Here is a 13,808-nt window from a genome sequence, read left to right as displayed (position 1 = left end):
AATGAAAGCATTTTACACCCACTTTGCACAGGTGTATGTGACTACGCAAGATGCAAGGCAGTGAATAATCAAGCCTGTGGGAGACAGAAGTACTGGTTAAACAGGTAACAGACACAGTGTTATTCCCCCCCATTCATGTTTGAACTAAGGCAGAACACTATTCAAGTGAAGTGCTGCAATAAGGAACACCCACATGGTTAGGAATCATGTGTTTATCATATTGCATGTGTGGGATCAACCTTGCTACATCCTAGTTACCAACCTAGTAAAAAATCTCATCATAGTGTAGGTGAATATTCAGGAAGAGAGCTTTCCATACATCCAGTCCTTCAACAGCTTTATTTCATCCTTTGCAAGGCCAACCGTTATCCTCTAACACAATTCTCATTCCCAATTAATATTCTGCACAGGAAGTATCAAAGGACGTAGCGTTACATTATTATCCAGTAGTACAGCTCTACTGTGTCCCACATCAAGCTAAGCCAGGGTCATGAGAGTATATCACTCAGACTTCTATTACCTCTGTTATCATAGGACTTTAGTAGAGGGCACTACTATTCTGATTCTTACGAGGTGGGGGGTTGGTTCAGGATCAGACCCTGGAAAACTTACACTAGTGAGTGGTTACTAACACAAGTAATCCCATTGACTCAAATCAGACTACTTGTGTGAAGAACTACCAGTGAGCACAAGAGGTTCACAACATGGTTCATAAGTAACTTGATACAATTTGCAGTAATAAAGATATTTTCTGCAGTAAATATAGAGAAGCAGAAGACAACAGAGCCAATAGTGAAGTAATCATTTATTGTTTTATTCTGTTTGTACAGCACCTAGCACAATGGGGTTCTGGTCCAAAACTAGGCACTACAGTAATACAAATAATACATAATAATAAAAATAATATTTATCTTAGGTAAAACTGGCAATCATTTCAATTCCAACACTGCAGTACATGCAAAGGGGGAAGAAATACTTTCCGTCCCTCGGCAGATTCTCAGCAGCTTAGATAGGCACTGCTTCAACTAAGGGAGAATCAGAGGTTTTGATATTTTATTTTATTCTAGGAAGTTGAGATTTGATGTTCCATTTGGATCTTCTCATGTCTGTCTCTGGAAACATCACTGGCACACATGCCCTAGTACAATAATATTGCTTTGGCTGATTTTATGACATCATAATGGGGTTACTGACAGAAGCCAGGAGTCTAATAAATCTGCAGACAGACTTTTCAGCCAGCTAGTTCAAGCTGACAGGAATAGAACAACTGATTTCTGTGGGTCAAGAGAACAGAGCCTTCACATGTATCCCCTGGGACTCATCCTTGTGAGCCTTCTGGGTCATGCTGCCTCCGCCCTTCCCCTAGGAACAAAATACCCAAACATCCTGCACTCACTGGTACCAACATGACTCTCACAGGAGCTCCCACGATAGCCCCCTCATATATTATTAACTATTAAGTTTTAAACTGACTCTCATTTGTAAAGCAAATTTTTGGATGGGCATCAATGAGGGAAAAAACCCAACCCCATAGTTACAAACAGCATGAAACCACTCTCATTATTACTACAGGACGCAAACAACAGGACAGCTGTAGATGTCACTATTTCACTGTACTATTGACAGAACATTTGTTGCCCACCCATTATTGCAGGGTGACATTCCCATCTCGGAAAACATTCCTCTAGACTGATGCTATTATCCTGCTGGATTTGGCTTCCATGGGTTTCTTTGTTCTTCCAGCCTCTTGAATTACTGACTTCTTTAATATAGTCTTAAATCAATTTATTTTCCCTTACTACTGTTTAGTTGCATTAAGTGTTAGCTTCATTGGTCACAGAGTCCTAGATCTTAAGCGGTGATAAAAAAGGGACTATGAAAACCATTAGGGATGCCAGGGCTTGTGATACTTTCTTGGCACTGCCAAAGAGGCAGACTGCAGTTTCTAATCAATTGGTGAGCCTGCTTCATCTCTTGTGTATCTCTATTTATCCTGCCTTTTTAGCAGGCGGAGTTAGTAGAATATCTTAACCCTGCACCGCTCCACTAGAATACAAGGATCGAGATGAAGAATTCTGTTACAACAGCAGGTTTCACGGATAGATTGTAGCCATATGTGTTTCCAGCAGCTTCCTTCTGATTATCCCTCCATTTCTTCTAGAGTTTCCTTCTCTATACACAATCCTTATGGAAATTATGGCCACATGTACTGGTAGCCTCCATCACTGTATTACAGCTATTCACTAAAACCACTCACTTCACAGTAACACTATTAGCTTATCATAAGTGATGAGGGTAGTGAACTGCTGGATTTGGCTTCAAGAATAAATATCTTTCTTCAGCAAAATTTGTGAACGTTGCATACAGTGCCACACTCTGGTTAGCGGCAGCACCTGAGCTGAAGCCCCTTGTCTATAACCGAGAGCGCAGATTCCAGAGCATTCTCCATTCACTCCAAACCTTTGGAATACGCTTCCCCCTAAGGTTCACAACAGCCCGAGTTTTTCTGCATTCAGGACATGCTGCAAGGCCCACCTTTCTTCTCTTGTCTGTGAGATGGGTATTGGACAGGGCTGGTGCTCTGGGGAGTGTATTGGGGTTGGTTCGATTCTGTTTTTTATATATATGTATGTTGTCATTAGGTTATCTGAGCTGATCTTGGGTAACTGATATGTCTGTTTGTTTTATAGTACATTTTTTAAGATTAAGGGTGCTATGAGCGTTGGAGGGGTATTCTTTTGTTAGACTTTGTAAAAACCCAAACAAGTAAATAAATAATCCCCCCCCCCCCCCCATGCTGATACCTCGGGCACTACCAACCCTTAGTCAAGTATCTTGTTTTGGTCTAGCATTGGAAAACCTTGTTTAGTCATTTAGGGCCAAAATTCTATCTTCACATATGTTGCCCCAGCTCCAGCTGACTTCAGTGAAAACTGCATGTGCTCATTTATGTCCAGAATTTGGCCGATGGAACTTCTCACTTTTACAAACAATAGCATGTAGAACAAGCAAAAGAAAAAAAGAACAGAGACAACACAATTTAAACAACATCCCCAAAGCCTCCAGAGGGAGGCTAGCTCAGCTGGAGAGGAAAGATAGTTCGGTGGTTACAGTGCTAGATTTTGGAGACCCAGGATTCAAGTCCCTGCTTTGCCACAGACTTCCCGTGTGACCTTGGGCAAGATACCTAGTCTCAGGCCTCGGTTTCCCATCTATAAAATAGGGACAACAGCACTTCCCTACCTCACAAGGGTGTTATGAAGATAAATACATTAAAGATGTATACAAATACAGATTTATATTAAATACGCAATAAGATACTACAATAATGGGGGCCATAGGATAGACAGATAGGAAACCTCAGAACAAACAAATACACACAAAAAACTCCACACAGAGTCAGCACGATAGCCACCTGTTATCATGTATGTTGCACAATTAATAACATTGCAGACTGCACTTTATTTTACAATAGTGCAGTAAAGTTTACTTACTCTTCTGGGAACTCCACCACCTTGTTCTTGATCTTGTTATGGAGAGCCAGAATGTATTCATCTATAAAAGGGCACTACAAAACAAATCAATGATTTTCCAGCTGTTAGGCATCTCAAGTGTTTAGCAATTGCCATTCAGATATACTTTTGTTACATGTTTCTTCTGAATTTGACCCAGAAGATACATGCAGGGTATGTTAGTAAAATCTCCCCACCTCTCACAAGCAGAGTTATGCCTTACTTAAAAAGTTAAATGCAGAGATTTTAAAAGAGCAGGGTTGCCCAGCGAATGCAGCACTAGAGTGAGACTCAAGAGATCTGGGTTCTATTCCGGACCCTGCCACTGACCTGCTGGGTGACCATGGGCAAGTAACTTTGTCTCTCTGTGTCTCAGTTTACCCATCTGTAAAATGGGGGTAACAATACTGGCCTTCTTTGTAAAGCACTTTAAGATCTACTGATGAAAAACTTTGTATAAGTGCTAGGTATTATTGTTTACCATACAAGGGTAATTAAGAAATTCATCTCCAAAATGAATAGGGGAGATTCACCTGTCTGAGAACAAAGATGAAGCAAGAAAATTACCCTAGGCCAGGGGATGGAATCCAGTCCACCCTGCACACATGCAACTTGCATCAACGCTGCGAGTTACCTCGTAGCCCCTATTCCAGTCTATGGAATGTGCCTGCTGCTGCTTTAGACTTCTAGACAACAGTTACTGGATTTGTGTAAGCACAGATCCAATGGTTCCATTCCTACCCCTCTCCCCTCAATGCTCTCCTATACACCAGTTTATCTGGAGCCGCTGGGAAACCCTCATTCATAGCACACACACAGGGGTGTAGTCCCCATGTGGTGTTGCTCTGTCAGCCAGTGCCATGGGGCTGACATGGGGATTTTTGGTCAGGAGGACATTGTATGGAGCCTCCACAAGTAGGCGAATTCCACTCAATAGACTATATGGGTATATTTTTATATGATACATGGAAAACTGCTTCCTTCTTTAGTTGCCTGCTGTGATGTCAGTTCATAGTTCTGGGGCCTCCTATGACAGCTGGTCATATCACACTCCCCCTGACTGTATTGTCTGTTTGCAAAGTCATTGACTTTTGCAGGTGAAACAGAATCTTGAGCTTCAAGTCTTCACAGGTAAGCAAAGTAGGACCCAGCTTTCAAATATATTAAGTTTTAAGGGTGACATGTACTTGGGAGACTGTTCACGATCTAGGATCTTAGATTTAAAAATGCTTCACAGAACAGCTTTACAGATCTTGGGCACTAACCACCTACATGATGCCTAAAATAGTCTTCTTCAATCCCTTTTTAAATTTTCTGTGCTAAATTCAGATACATGAGCTCAATGCACATTTGTTTCTAATGTAACTTTTTCCAGTTGATTGATATATGCCTAAATTCTGGTTCTTCCTATCTGAGCACCATGGGCAGGTGGGCAGGAGCGGAGCTGTTGTGACTGACTAGCCTTTACTTGAGCCACTCTGCTTGCAGAAAACCTCAAGGGGGCAGAGCATTCAGCAGTGCTCCTTACAGCTGGTCCAAAGACAGTAGTGTGAGCACCTGCTTCTGGTGGGATAGGGGATGGTTTTCTGGCCTTGTCCCCTGAACCGCCTAGCCAAGGCGAGTTATAAAATGAAGGGAAATGAGCGCACAGTATTTACTGCAAGGCCAACTGTATGGGGGTTTCTTGGAACAGAACAGTTAATTGGTTTTATTTACCTTACCTCTTCCAGTCTTCTCCATGCCATAACACATGGGGAAATGATATCACCAGGGGGCAAAATCCTGAGAGATGCACAGTCAACTTCAACTATCTTCAGGATTTGGTGCAAATAATTTATTTTAGAAATAGCCCAGTGTGCAGTTATCATAACTAATAAAATATCCTGAATTAGCTAAACCAATCACAACTGTAACAAAACTACTTGTTCCTTTACGTTTTACCCCAGTCAATTATAGCCACATCAGCTACAAAGCCTTGAAACTGTGCAGTGTGATTTGTGGGGCCCTGCATGACCTTGGGAGGATCCTACAAAACCATAAAAATTTTTTGCTCATGCAGCACATTACCATAACTTGTACAGGTCTGCCGTGTTTATCAGCTGACCGACGGCACACTATCTGGATCATTTAAAGCACTTTAGAGCAGCTTTTGTATCAAACTCGTGCTTCTCTCCACATGTTCTGCGTGATTTGTTTCTAAATCCAGGAAATATTTGGCGGGGGGGGGGGGTCAATATTATTGCCACTGGTGCCAATCTGGGCACTGATGTAAGCTATGGCACAGACCTGTGAATTTTTACGCATGGATGCCACCCTTATTCACCTACTGACTTCATTAGGACTATTTGGGAGAATGAGAGCTTTCAGATTCAAGCTCTTTGTTTATTATTTTTCACCTATTTGTGGGAGAATCAGTCTAATGATAACCAAGCCACAGCTCCTATATAAAATTCAATTGTTCTACAGTCATCTTACCTTCCCATATACAAAGCAATACAAAGTAATTCCCATGGCCCATACATCAAGTGCCTGAAAGAAAGCAATTGCACTTAGTAAATTAGATCCATCAGCTAGATACATTTTAGATCAGCCAGCTATTTTCTCAAACATAAAAATAAACTCTTTTTCATTAGGAACCCAATTTTATAGATACCGAACAATGTAATTAGATAGATACATTGCTATATGCACACAAAGAAGTCTGCAAACCACCTAGCACACTTTTACCGCTAATGGCCAGATTCTGCCAGCCTTAATCACATCCAGTAGTTTCTCACTGTACAAACAATCCCATTCATTTCAATCAGACTACCTGTGGAGGAAGACACTACTTAACATGAAGAAGCCTGGCAGAAATCTGACCTACACAAACAATAATGGATCAAAACCTGAAGTCTCACTCAGGCAAAACTCCCATTGGAGTCTACGGGAGTTTTTTTCTTGAGTAAAACAGTTAGGACCTCAGGATTTGACTCAATAATAAAAGAAAAATTCTTCTTTATTTTACCTGGCCTGTGAACAGGGACACACCGATGAGGATGGTTTGGATACCACCCTTCTTTTCATGTTCCCCAGGTCCTAAAACTCAGACTAATTAATGGTGATCGAAGACCTACCTTTCCACTAAAGCTTTTGCCAGAATCTGAAATCGCCTCTGGAGCCATGAAGGCTGGTGTACCGGCAGTACTGGAAAGCTGGGCGTCATTCCCTTCAAACTGATTACTGACTCCAAAATCAGCTATTTTGACATGCCCATCATCTCCCAAGAGCAGGTTGGAAGGCTTGATGTCCCGGTGAATGATCTTCTGATAGTGCACTGTAAACAGATGGGAACATGCTCTTCAGAAACTACCCAGCACATCTGGAAGAAACCACAGTATAGAACAGCACCCTTCCATCTCCAACCAAATGCTAGCTAATGCCCAGGCCTATACATCAGACTTTAGAAAGCCAAGGGCTTCATCATACTTTCTAAAATAGTTGTTGACCCACTATTGTTTTGTAGTGAGCCTTGTTCAACCCCCTTGGGGAGGTAAAAAATATTTTTCCCTTGCTGAGCTTAGTATTTTTGAAGCTTTCTCTTAAATTTTGAATGGCCATAAAATCAACACGGGTGGTTGTATTTAAAATGACAGCAACCTTAATTTAAATGGTGTAAATTAGTCAAAGCATTTTTATTTATACATGTCATCCCTTATACCAGCACAGCCCTGGGACCAGTGATTGCCAGAGGACTACTGTTCTGTGCATAAAAGGAGGGCTTTCGTCCCCAGAGTAGGATGGTGAGTGGAACTGGAGGACAGTCACATTTCAAGAGGGACTGGGATTGGCAAGGGACCAGGAATAAAGCCAGGGCTGGGTTTCTGCTGGGTGAACAACAGAGCCTCATCGAGTAACACTGGCCACTCTAGGATTAATAGAGATGGGGAGCCTGGGGATGAGTGAGGGTGGCGAAACTCGTAAGTGGCTGGAGCAGCAGCCTGCAGAAACAGGGAGCCCAGGGCCCACATCAGGCCCCTCACCTTCTGCCACTGCTTCGACCTCACTACTGCAACTTCCTGGTGGCATGTGGCTGCCTGCTCAGCGGATGCCACTGCAGCCTCTAGTGTCCAAAAGGTGCAATTGCAGGCAAATGCCGACAGCCTTCCAGCAGCTCGGCCAGACGCATGGCATCTCAAACAAGACGCAGCATTCTCTGGTAGGACTGTCAAATGCGTGTCACCTGAGATGCAGCCCGGGCTGTCAATCTGGCACTTTTCGCCAGCACTGAACAAACGTTAAGGGAAAAATCAAACTGATAAAGGTAATTAACCAAAGAGAGTGGGCACAGCCCCAGAGATCTTAATACCCAGGGAGAGGGAGTTTTGCTGTTGAAGGAGGAAATAATTAGTCAAGGCTTGCAGATGGTGAAAAGCTTTACTCCATCTACTAGCCCCAAATGAATCCACAGGACTGCTCATGTGAGTAAAGGTTTGTGAGATGCAGCCCATGGGTTCCATTTTTTAGATGTTTATCTCAAAATTGCAATTCTACTTGGCTAATCTACATGGCATTAGATCCCCACACAGAAAGAAACATGCCCACATGAGAAGACTGGAAGACTGAGGGGGCTAAGCTAGCATCCTTGTGCCAAGGGGAACTGACACATCAGAAAAAAAACCAGTGAACATTTTCAGTTTGAAAGAGGCTGTTTTAAATGTGAGTGATAATCAGATTGTTGATTCCAGAACTCTGGAGAATACCACCATGATCTAGGTGTGTCATAAACAGGAACCTTTGAAAGAGACACAGAATGTTTTATTCTAAAAGAGAATAAAATGAAAGAAAAAAATATTCCAACCTTGAAAATAACGATCACTCTCATGTTCAAAAATGTGGCCTTACAAGCTATTGTCATAGGAACCCTTTTATAGCAAAGTCATGTTTGAAACCGACTTCCATTCTGAAATGTTACAACAGGAAAGATTGCAATTATGATTAGGTTGAATGAATGAACTGCTTCCTGGGCAAGTGAGAATGGACTCTTAAGTCTTAACTGGTTTATAGCACTCCCAAATATCAGATCCAGTTGAATTATATAAGGTTGAAAAGCTCATTATTGTAGATCACGAGGTCAAGAGATAGCCTTACAACAAATTCACTACTTGGTTTGCAGTTTATCCTGGAGGCAATACTGTTGTGGTAAGAAAAGGAATTTCTATGTCCTGGAGTAAAGGGGAAGAAGGAAATTATAAAAAGAAAACCAGATTTATTGTATAGCAATATCGTGACAGCAGTATTCAATTTAAACAAGAACTTTCAGAAAAGGTTATCTGAAATGTCGCTGTCATCTAAAGCAACGTGTTTACCCAGTATCATTGTGCACCTGTTTGAGTAGTGAACAGATTATCCACGATATGCTATGCATCCGATGAAGTGAGCTGTAGCTCACGAAAGCTCATGCTCAAATAAACTGGTTAGTCTCTAAGGTGCCACAAGTACTCCTTTTCTTTTTTCTTTTTACGAATACAGACTAACACGGCTGTTACTCTGAAACCAGATTATTTTAGTAAGTATATTTCTTTAAGAGCTAATCTAGATGCATATTGGACCAATTCCTAGACAAATGCTCACAGGATAGTGCTAAGAAACGTCAGTGGTCATTCTGTCCCAGATTTGCTGTTGCTGTGCAGTTATATCGTGATGTGAATCAGTTAACTCTGTGAGAGGCTGACTAGACAATCTGGGTAAACACCAAACACCCTATGACAACAATAATTATTATCAGACATCTGCTGCATAGCAAACCTATTGATGAGCTGACATTTCATTATGGTAATGCAAGAAACAAAATGAGACTGCAGTTTCCCTTCAGAAAATGATTAGCTGCCTTTCATGCAGGTGTGAAATATAAGGTTCTTAAAGAATAAGAGACTGCAGGGCTCAGATTCCCAACACATTTTTGCAAGAAAAATACAGGCCATGAAATATAGGTCATATTAATTCAGCTGTGGAATTAAAGCCTATGGAAATCGATAGAATTTTACACCAGGGGAGAATTTAGTCCAGGATTTTTATTCTTTCATCTGTAAAACAAAGTAAAACGTGATTCCAAGTCAAATAAATATTTATATTTCAAAATATATAACTTGCCTTTGTGAAATCTAATAAAAAGATAGTAAACACAAGCTCTTTGGTGTAGAAACTGTTGTTGATGATATGTTTGTACAGCACTCAGCACAATTAGGCCCTGATCTGGGTAGGCTCTGGGTGCAATCACAATATAAAATGTTAAATAATAAGTACTACAAATAAACACAAAATAAATTGTACCCGGGATCAAGTTCACTAAACTACAGGACTCATAAGTGTACATGGTTCACAAGTCATTATGTTCAAGTATTGCAAATGAGTATTATTTATTTATTAGTATTATAGTAATAGATAGAGGACACAACTGGTATCAGGGTCCCATTGTGCCAGGCACTATACAAACATGGTGAGAGATAGTTCTTTCCTTGTAGAACTTACACACTTTGGAGCCTTAGTCAAAATTTGACTTACAATCTAAATAGAGAAGACACTGAAAACACGTGGGGAAACAAGCAGAAAGGTGAAGTGACTTGCCCAATGTCAAATGGCTGGTCAATGGCCAATCCAGGTCTCCTGAGCACCAACCCAGGGTCGTATTCACTGCCTCTCTAATAGTAGTAACCAGAGGCACTGACTTTGGGATTTTCCTGGGGGTGCTGGACCCCCGCTCTGCCCCAGGCCCCACCCTTGCTCCTCCCCTTCCCTCAAGCCCCTTCCTGCCCCCACCACACCTCTTCCCATCCTCTCCCCTTGCCTCTTCCTGCCTTGCTCCTCCCCCTTTCCCCCAGTGCCTCCTGCATGCTGCTGAACAGCTGATTGCGGTGGGTGGGAGGAGCTGGGAGGAGCTGATCGGCAGGTGGGAGGCCCTGGGGGGGAGGGGAAGGAGCTGATCCATGGGGCTGCTGGTGGGGCTGCCAGTGGGTGCTGAGTACCCGCTGTTTTTTTCCCATGGGTGCTCCAGCCCTGGAGCACTCACGGAGTCAGTGCCTATGGTAATAACAGCAGTATACCAGTTAATTCAAAGATATTTAAACTACTACCCCCATCTTCTCCCCTACACAACCTCCTGTTACATATGCAAAAGCCATACTGATGAGAAAAAGAAGTGAGAATAGAACCATTTCTAAATATTGCGGGCCAAATTCCCTGCTGATGTAAATGGGAGGAACTCTGTTCACTTCAGTTGTGTGTTGCTTATTTACAACAATGGATAATTTGGTGCTGAACTGCTAGTCAGAAGAACACCCCCTCTAATTACTTATATTAAGTAATAAAATGATCTAGAGGGGAGCCTACAATCAAAGAAATCTGTCCTCAGTTCTAGTGTGGGCCATGTATAGTTTTTCCATCCTGAAGAGTTTGCGACATTATTTCAAACACAGGGAGAGCTCTGCAAACCCATTTCGAGGTGGAGCTAGTTCTTCAAAGAAATCTCAATGGAGCAAACAGAGCTGTTAGTCCCAGGTCTCACATTATTGTGAAATGCATTTGGTACATATGGTGCTGTGTAAGGAACAATAAAATATAGTTCCATATGGACTTGACTGTAGTCAGTGAAAACAACTCCCAGTGATTTCTGGTCTTATGAAAAGAACCAAGAACTATTTAGCCATACAACATAAAGAAACACCAGATTTCAAATAATTTCCCAGAAAACCAGCTTTGGAAATAAGAGAATTCGAGATCTCTCATGAATGAAACAAAAGTGACTTGCTAATTCTAATTAGAAAGGGGACGAAGCTGCAAACTTTGGATTCAGGTCTGAAATTCTGTAAAGTACGGGAGCATTTAGCTTCGGCCATCTCCAGTTTTAATAGAGACCATAATAAAACTCTAAAACCGATTGTGATTGCTGACTCATGTGACTATATAGTGCAAACAAATTGGAGACAAATAATATGAGCCAACAGCCATCTACTGTATCAGCTGATTAGCTGAAAGCAAAACATAAGACACCTGTTTACTTAAAGTAATGAATACCAAAACAACCACTCGTGATGTAGGTGGTAACCATGCTGAACACCAACCTAATTTCCCCAATATTTTCTCCCTACTGTTACTTACACCTTCTTGTCAACTGTCTGTAATGGGCCACTCTCAATACCACTTCAAAAGTTATTTTTCCTCCCTTGGTATCCTGCTGTTAATTGATTTATCTCGTTAGACTGACCTCACACTTTGGTAAGGCACCCCCATCCTTTCATGTATTTACCTGCTCCTGTATTTTCCACTCCATGAATCTGATGAAGTGGGTTCTAGCCCACGAAAGCTTATGCCCAAATAAATTTGTTAGTCTCTAAGGTGCCCCAAGGACTCCTCGTTGTTTTTCCTGATGCAGACTAACACGGCTACCACTCTGAAACCTGTAGTTTAGTTAATTACTCTGTAACTCCATGCTGTGTTTTATAGGAAGGTCATCTGAAGAATGACCAAGGGACTTTTGCCCTTTAAAAGAGTGACTATTGCATGCATTGGAACCCTTAGGGATTAAACAGACTGCAGAGGGGGAGTTTTTTGGAACAGAAAATGACCCTGGATAACAGTTCTCTTGCGTATCATTTTGCTTGCAGCAAAACTTCAGCAAATTGGTGTGATTTGCATTTCCAGCACAAAAAATTGCTGCAGTGCCAGGGCTGTAGGCTGCTGCAATGACAGGAAACACTGGAGCTGTCTCCTCACAGTATGGAGAAATAAAGAGAAAGCTCAAGAGAAAAAGCTAAACATCCTGTCCCAACTGCCCTGAAAACAAAGGGTTTATTAGCATGAACAACCTTCAGATAAGCTCCTGATTATCATATAGTGAGGACAATAGCACAAGCAGCATACATTTGTGCCACTGTTGGCTTCTGAAGACCCACAGACAGATCACAACAAGGGAGTTGGTGATATTTATACACAGTAAAATTAAATTGCATAGTTTACACTCGCACCATATTAACCCTCTATTTCATCAGTACAAAGTGCTCAGGGTTAGGTTGTCTCCTGGATCCCTGTGAACACAAGTAATAGTGGTTGGAATTAAAGGCAATCATGTTAAGCCTACTATTCATTATCACCAGAAACGTCAGCCACAAGGTGAGGGAAATTAACAATACTAGCTTTTCTTGGTTCTAAGTATTAAAAACTATGAACTAAACATACATAACAACAAGACAGCAGAGATGCATGAACATATTGTATAGAAAGATGTACAGAACATACAAATCAACACATCAAAATAAACTTAACAAAAACAAATACTAGTTCTTATCTAAACCTGTTCTAGGAAGTCCTTACCAGCACTCTCCCAGTCCCTCCAGAGACATATGTGGGGTGTCTAGCCAGGGAATCAGCAGGAGCCTCAACATTCACTCCATTTTTCTTGTAGGCAGCACTGGTAGGAAGTTACATCAGCTTGTGACTGCACACTTTATAAAAGCTGTTCAGGGCATCTTGAGCTTGTCCTGAACATGCATTCCCCCACCCAGTAAGTCAGAGCACACTTTCAGGCCAGCACCTCTGCTCACGTTGGTATGAATAAATAATGATTTTCTCCCTAACAGATCCGACTGCTTGCTGTATACTGGTATGAACTGAGGCTGGTTTTCCAGGCTGATATGAAGCAGTTAACATTTCAGTCCTACGCTGCAAACTGATGTGGTTCACCTGGTCCAGCAGACAGGAATCCAATTTTAACAGATCATCTTCAGCTACTGTAGAGACAAATGCTGTAATGAGACATTTGTTCTCTTTTCTCAGCAGCTGAAGACATTGCTTAACTAGCCATAAACCAGTTGGTCTTTTCTCTGGACCATACCATGGCACTTGGCTTTGAGAAACCTTTTTGATTGATCTTTACCCTCAGTAGAGTGAGTAGAGCTGTAACCTGATCACATTCCTTCTACATACCCAAGATCCTGAGTGCAACAACCACTTTAGGGAGTCTCAGAGACAGCCAAATAGTGCATTCACTGTTACTCCAGTATAAAGATAATAGGTCTGATCCTAAAGTAGTGTAAATCAATATAGATCTGGGCCAATCAGAACACAGTTTCCTGGTAAAAAAATCCCAGAGCAGATGATTTGTCAAAGACTTCAAACAAATGGTTTAAGTTGTTCATTTTGGCTGGAAATTGTTCAGCTCTTTAGTGCTGAGATTGGCTGCTCACTACAACAAGCTCCCTGCGTACAAGTTGTGCTGCTGTCTCAATGTTAACTGATGGACCTGATTTAAAAAATAAATCA

At 41.6% G+C, this 13,808-nt stretch overlaps 1 protein-coding gene across 5 annotated transcripts in view; it reads right to left on the bottom strand.

Annotated features, from left to right (window-relative positions):
* CAMKK1 (calcium/calmodulin dependent protein kinase kinase 1) overlaps window positions 1–13,808 on the bottom strand; it is a 200,154-nt gene that overhangs the window by 33,604 nt on the left and 152,742 nt on the right. For all 5 annotated transcript variants that reach the window (XM_074974887.1, XM_074974891.1, XM_074974888.1 and 2 more), the window contains exons 10-12: window positions 6,629–6,828; window positions 5,988–6,041; window positions 3,495–3,568 (exon numbers count right to left, since the gene is read on the bottom strand). In XM_074974887.1, coding sequence (XP_074830988.1) covers window positions 3,495–3,568; window positions 5,988–6,041; window positions 6,629–6,828 — 328 coding nt within the window. The remainder of the gene's footprint in view (window positions 1–3,494; window positions 3,569–5,987; window positions 6,042–6,628; window positions 6,829–13,808) is intronic.

The sequence above is a fragment of the Natator depressus genome, chromosome 17, assembly GCF_965152275.1.
Source record: "Natator depressus isolate rNatDep1 chromosome 17, rNatDep2.hap1, whole genome shotgun sequence".
NCBI lineage: Eukaryota > Metazoa > Chordata > Testudines > Cheloniidae > Natator > Natator depressus.
The sequence above is the reverse complement of the archived record's forward strand: the minus strand, read 5'-3'. Positions and strand labels throughout refer to the sequence as shown.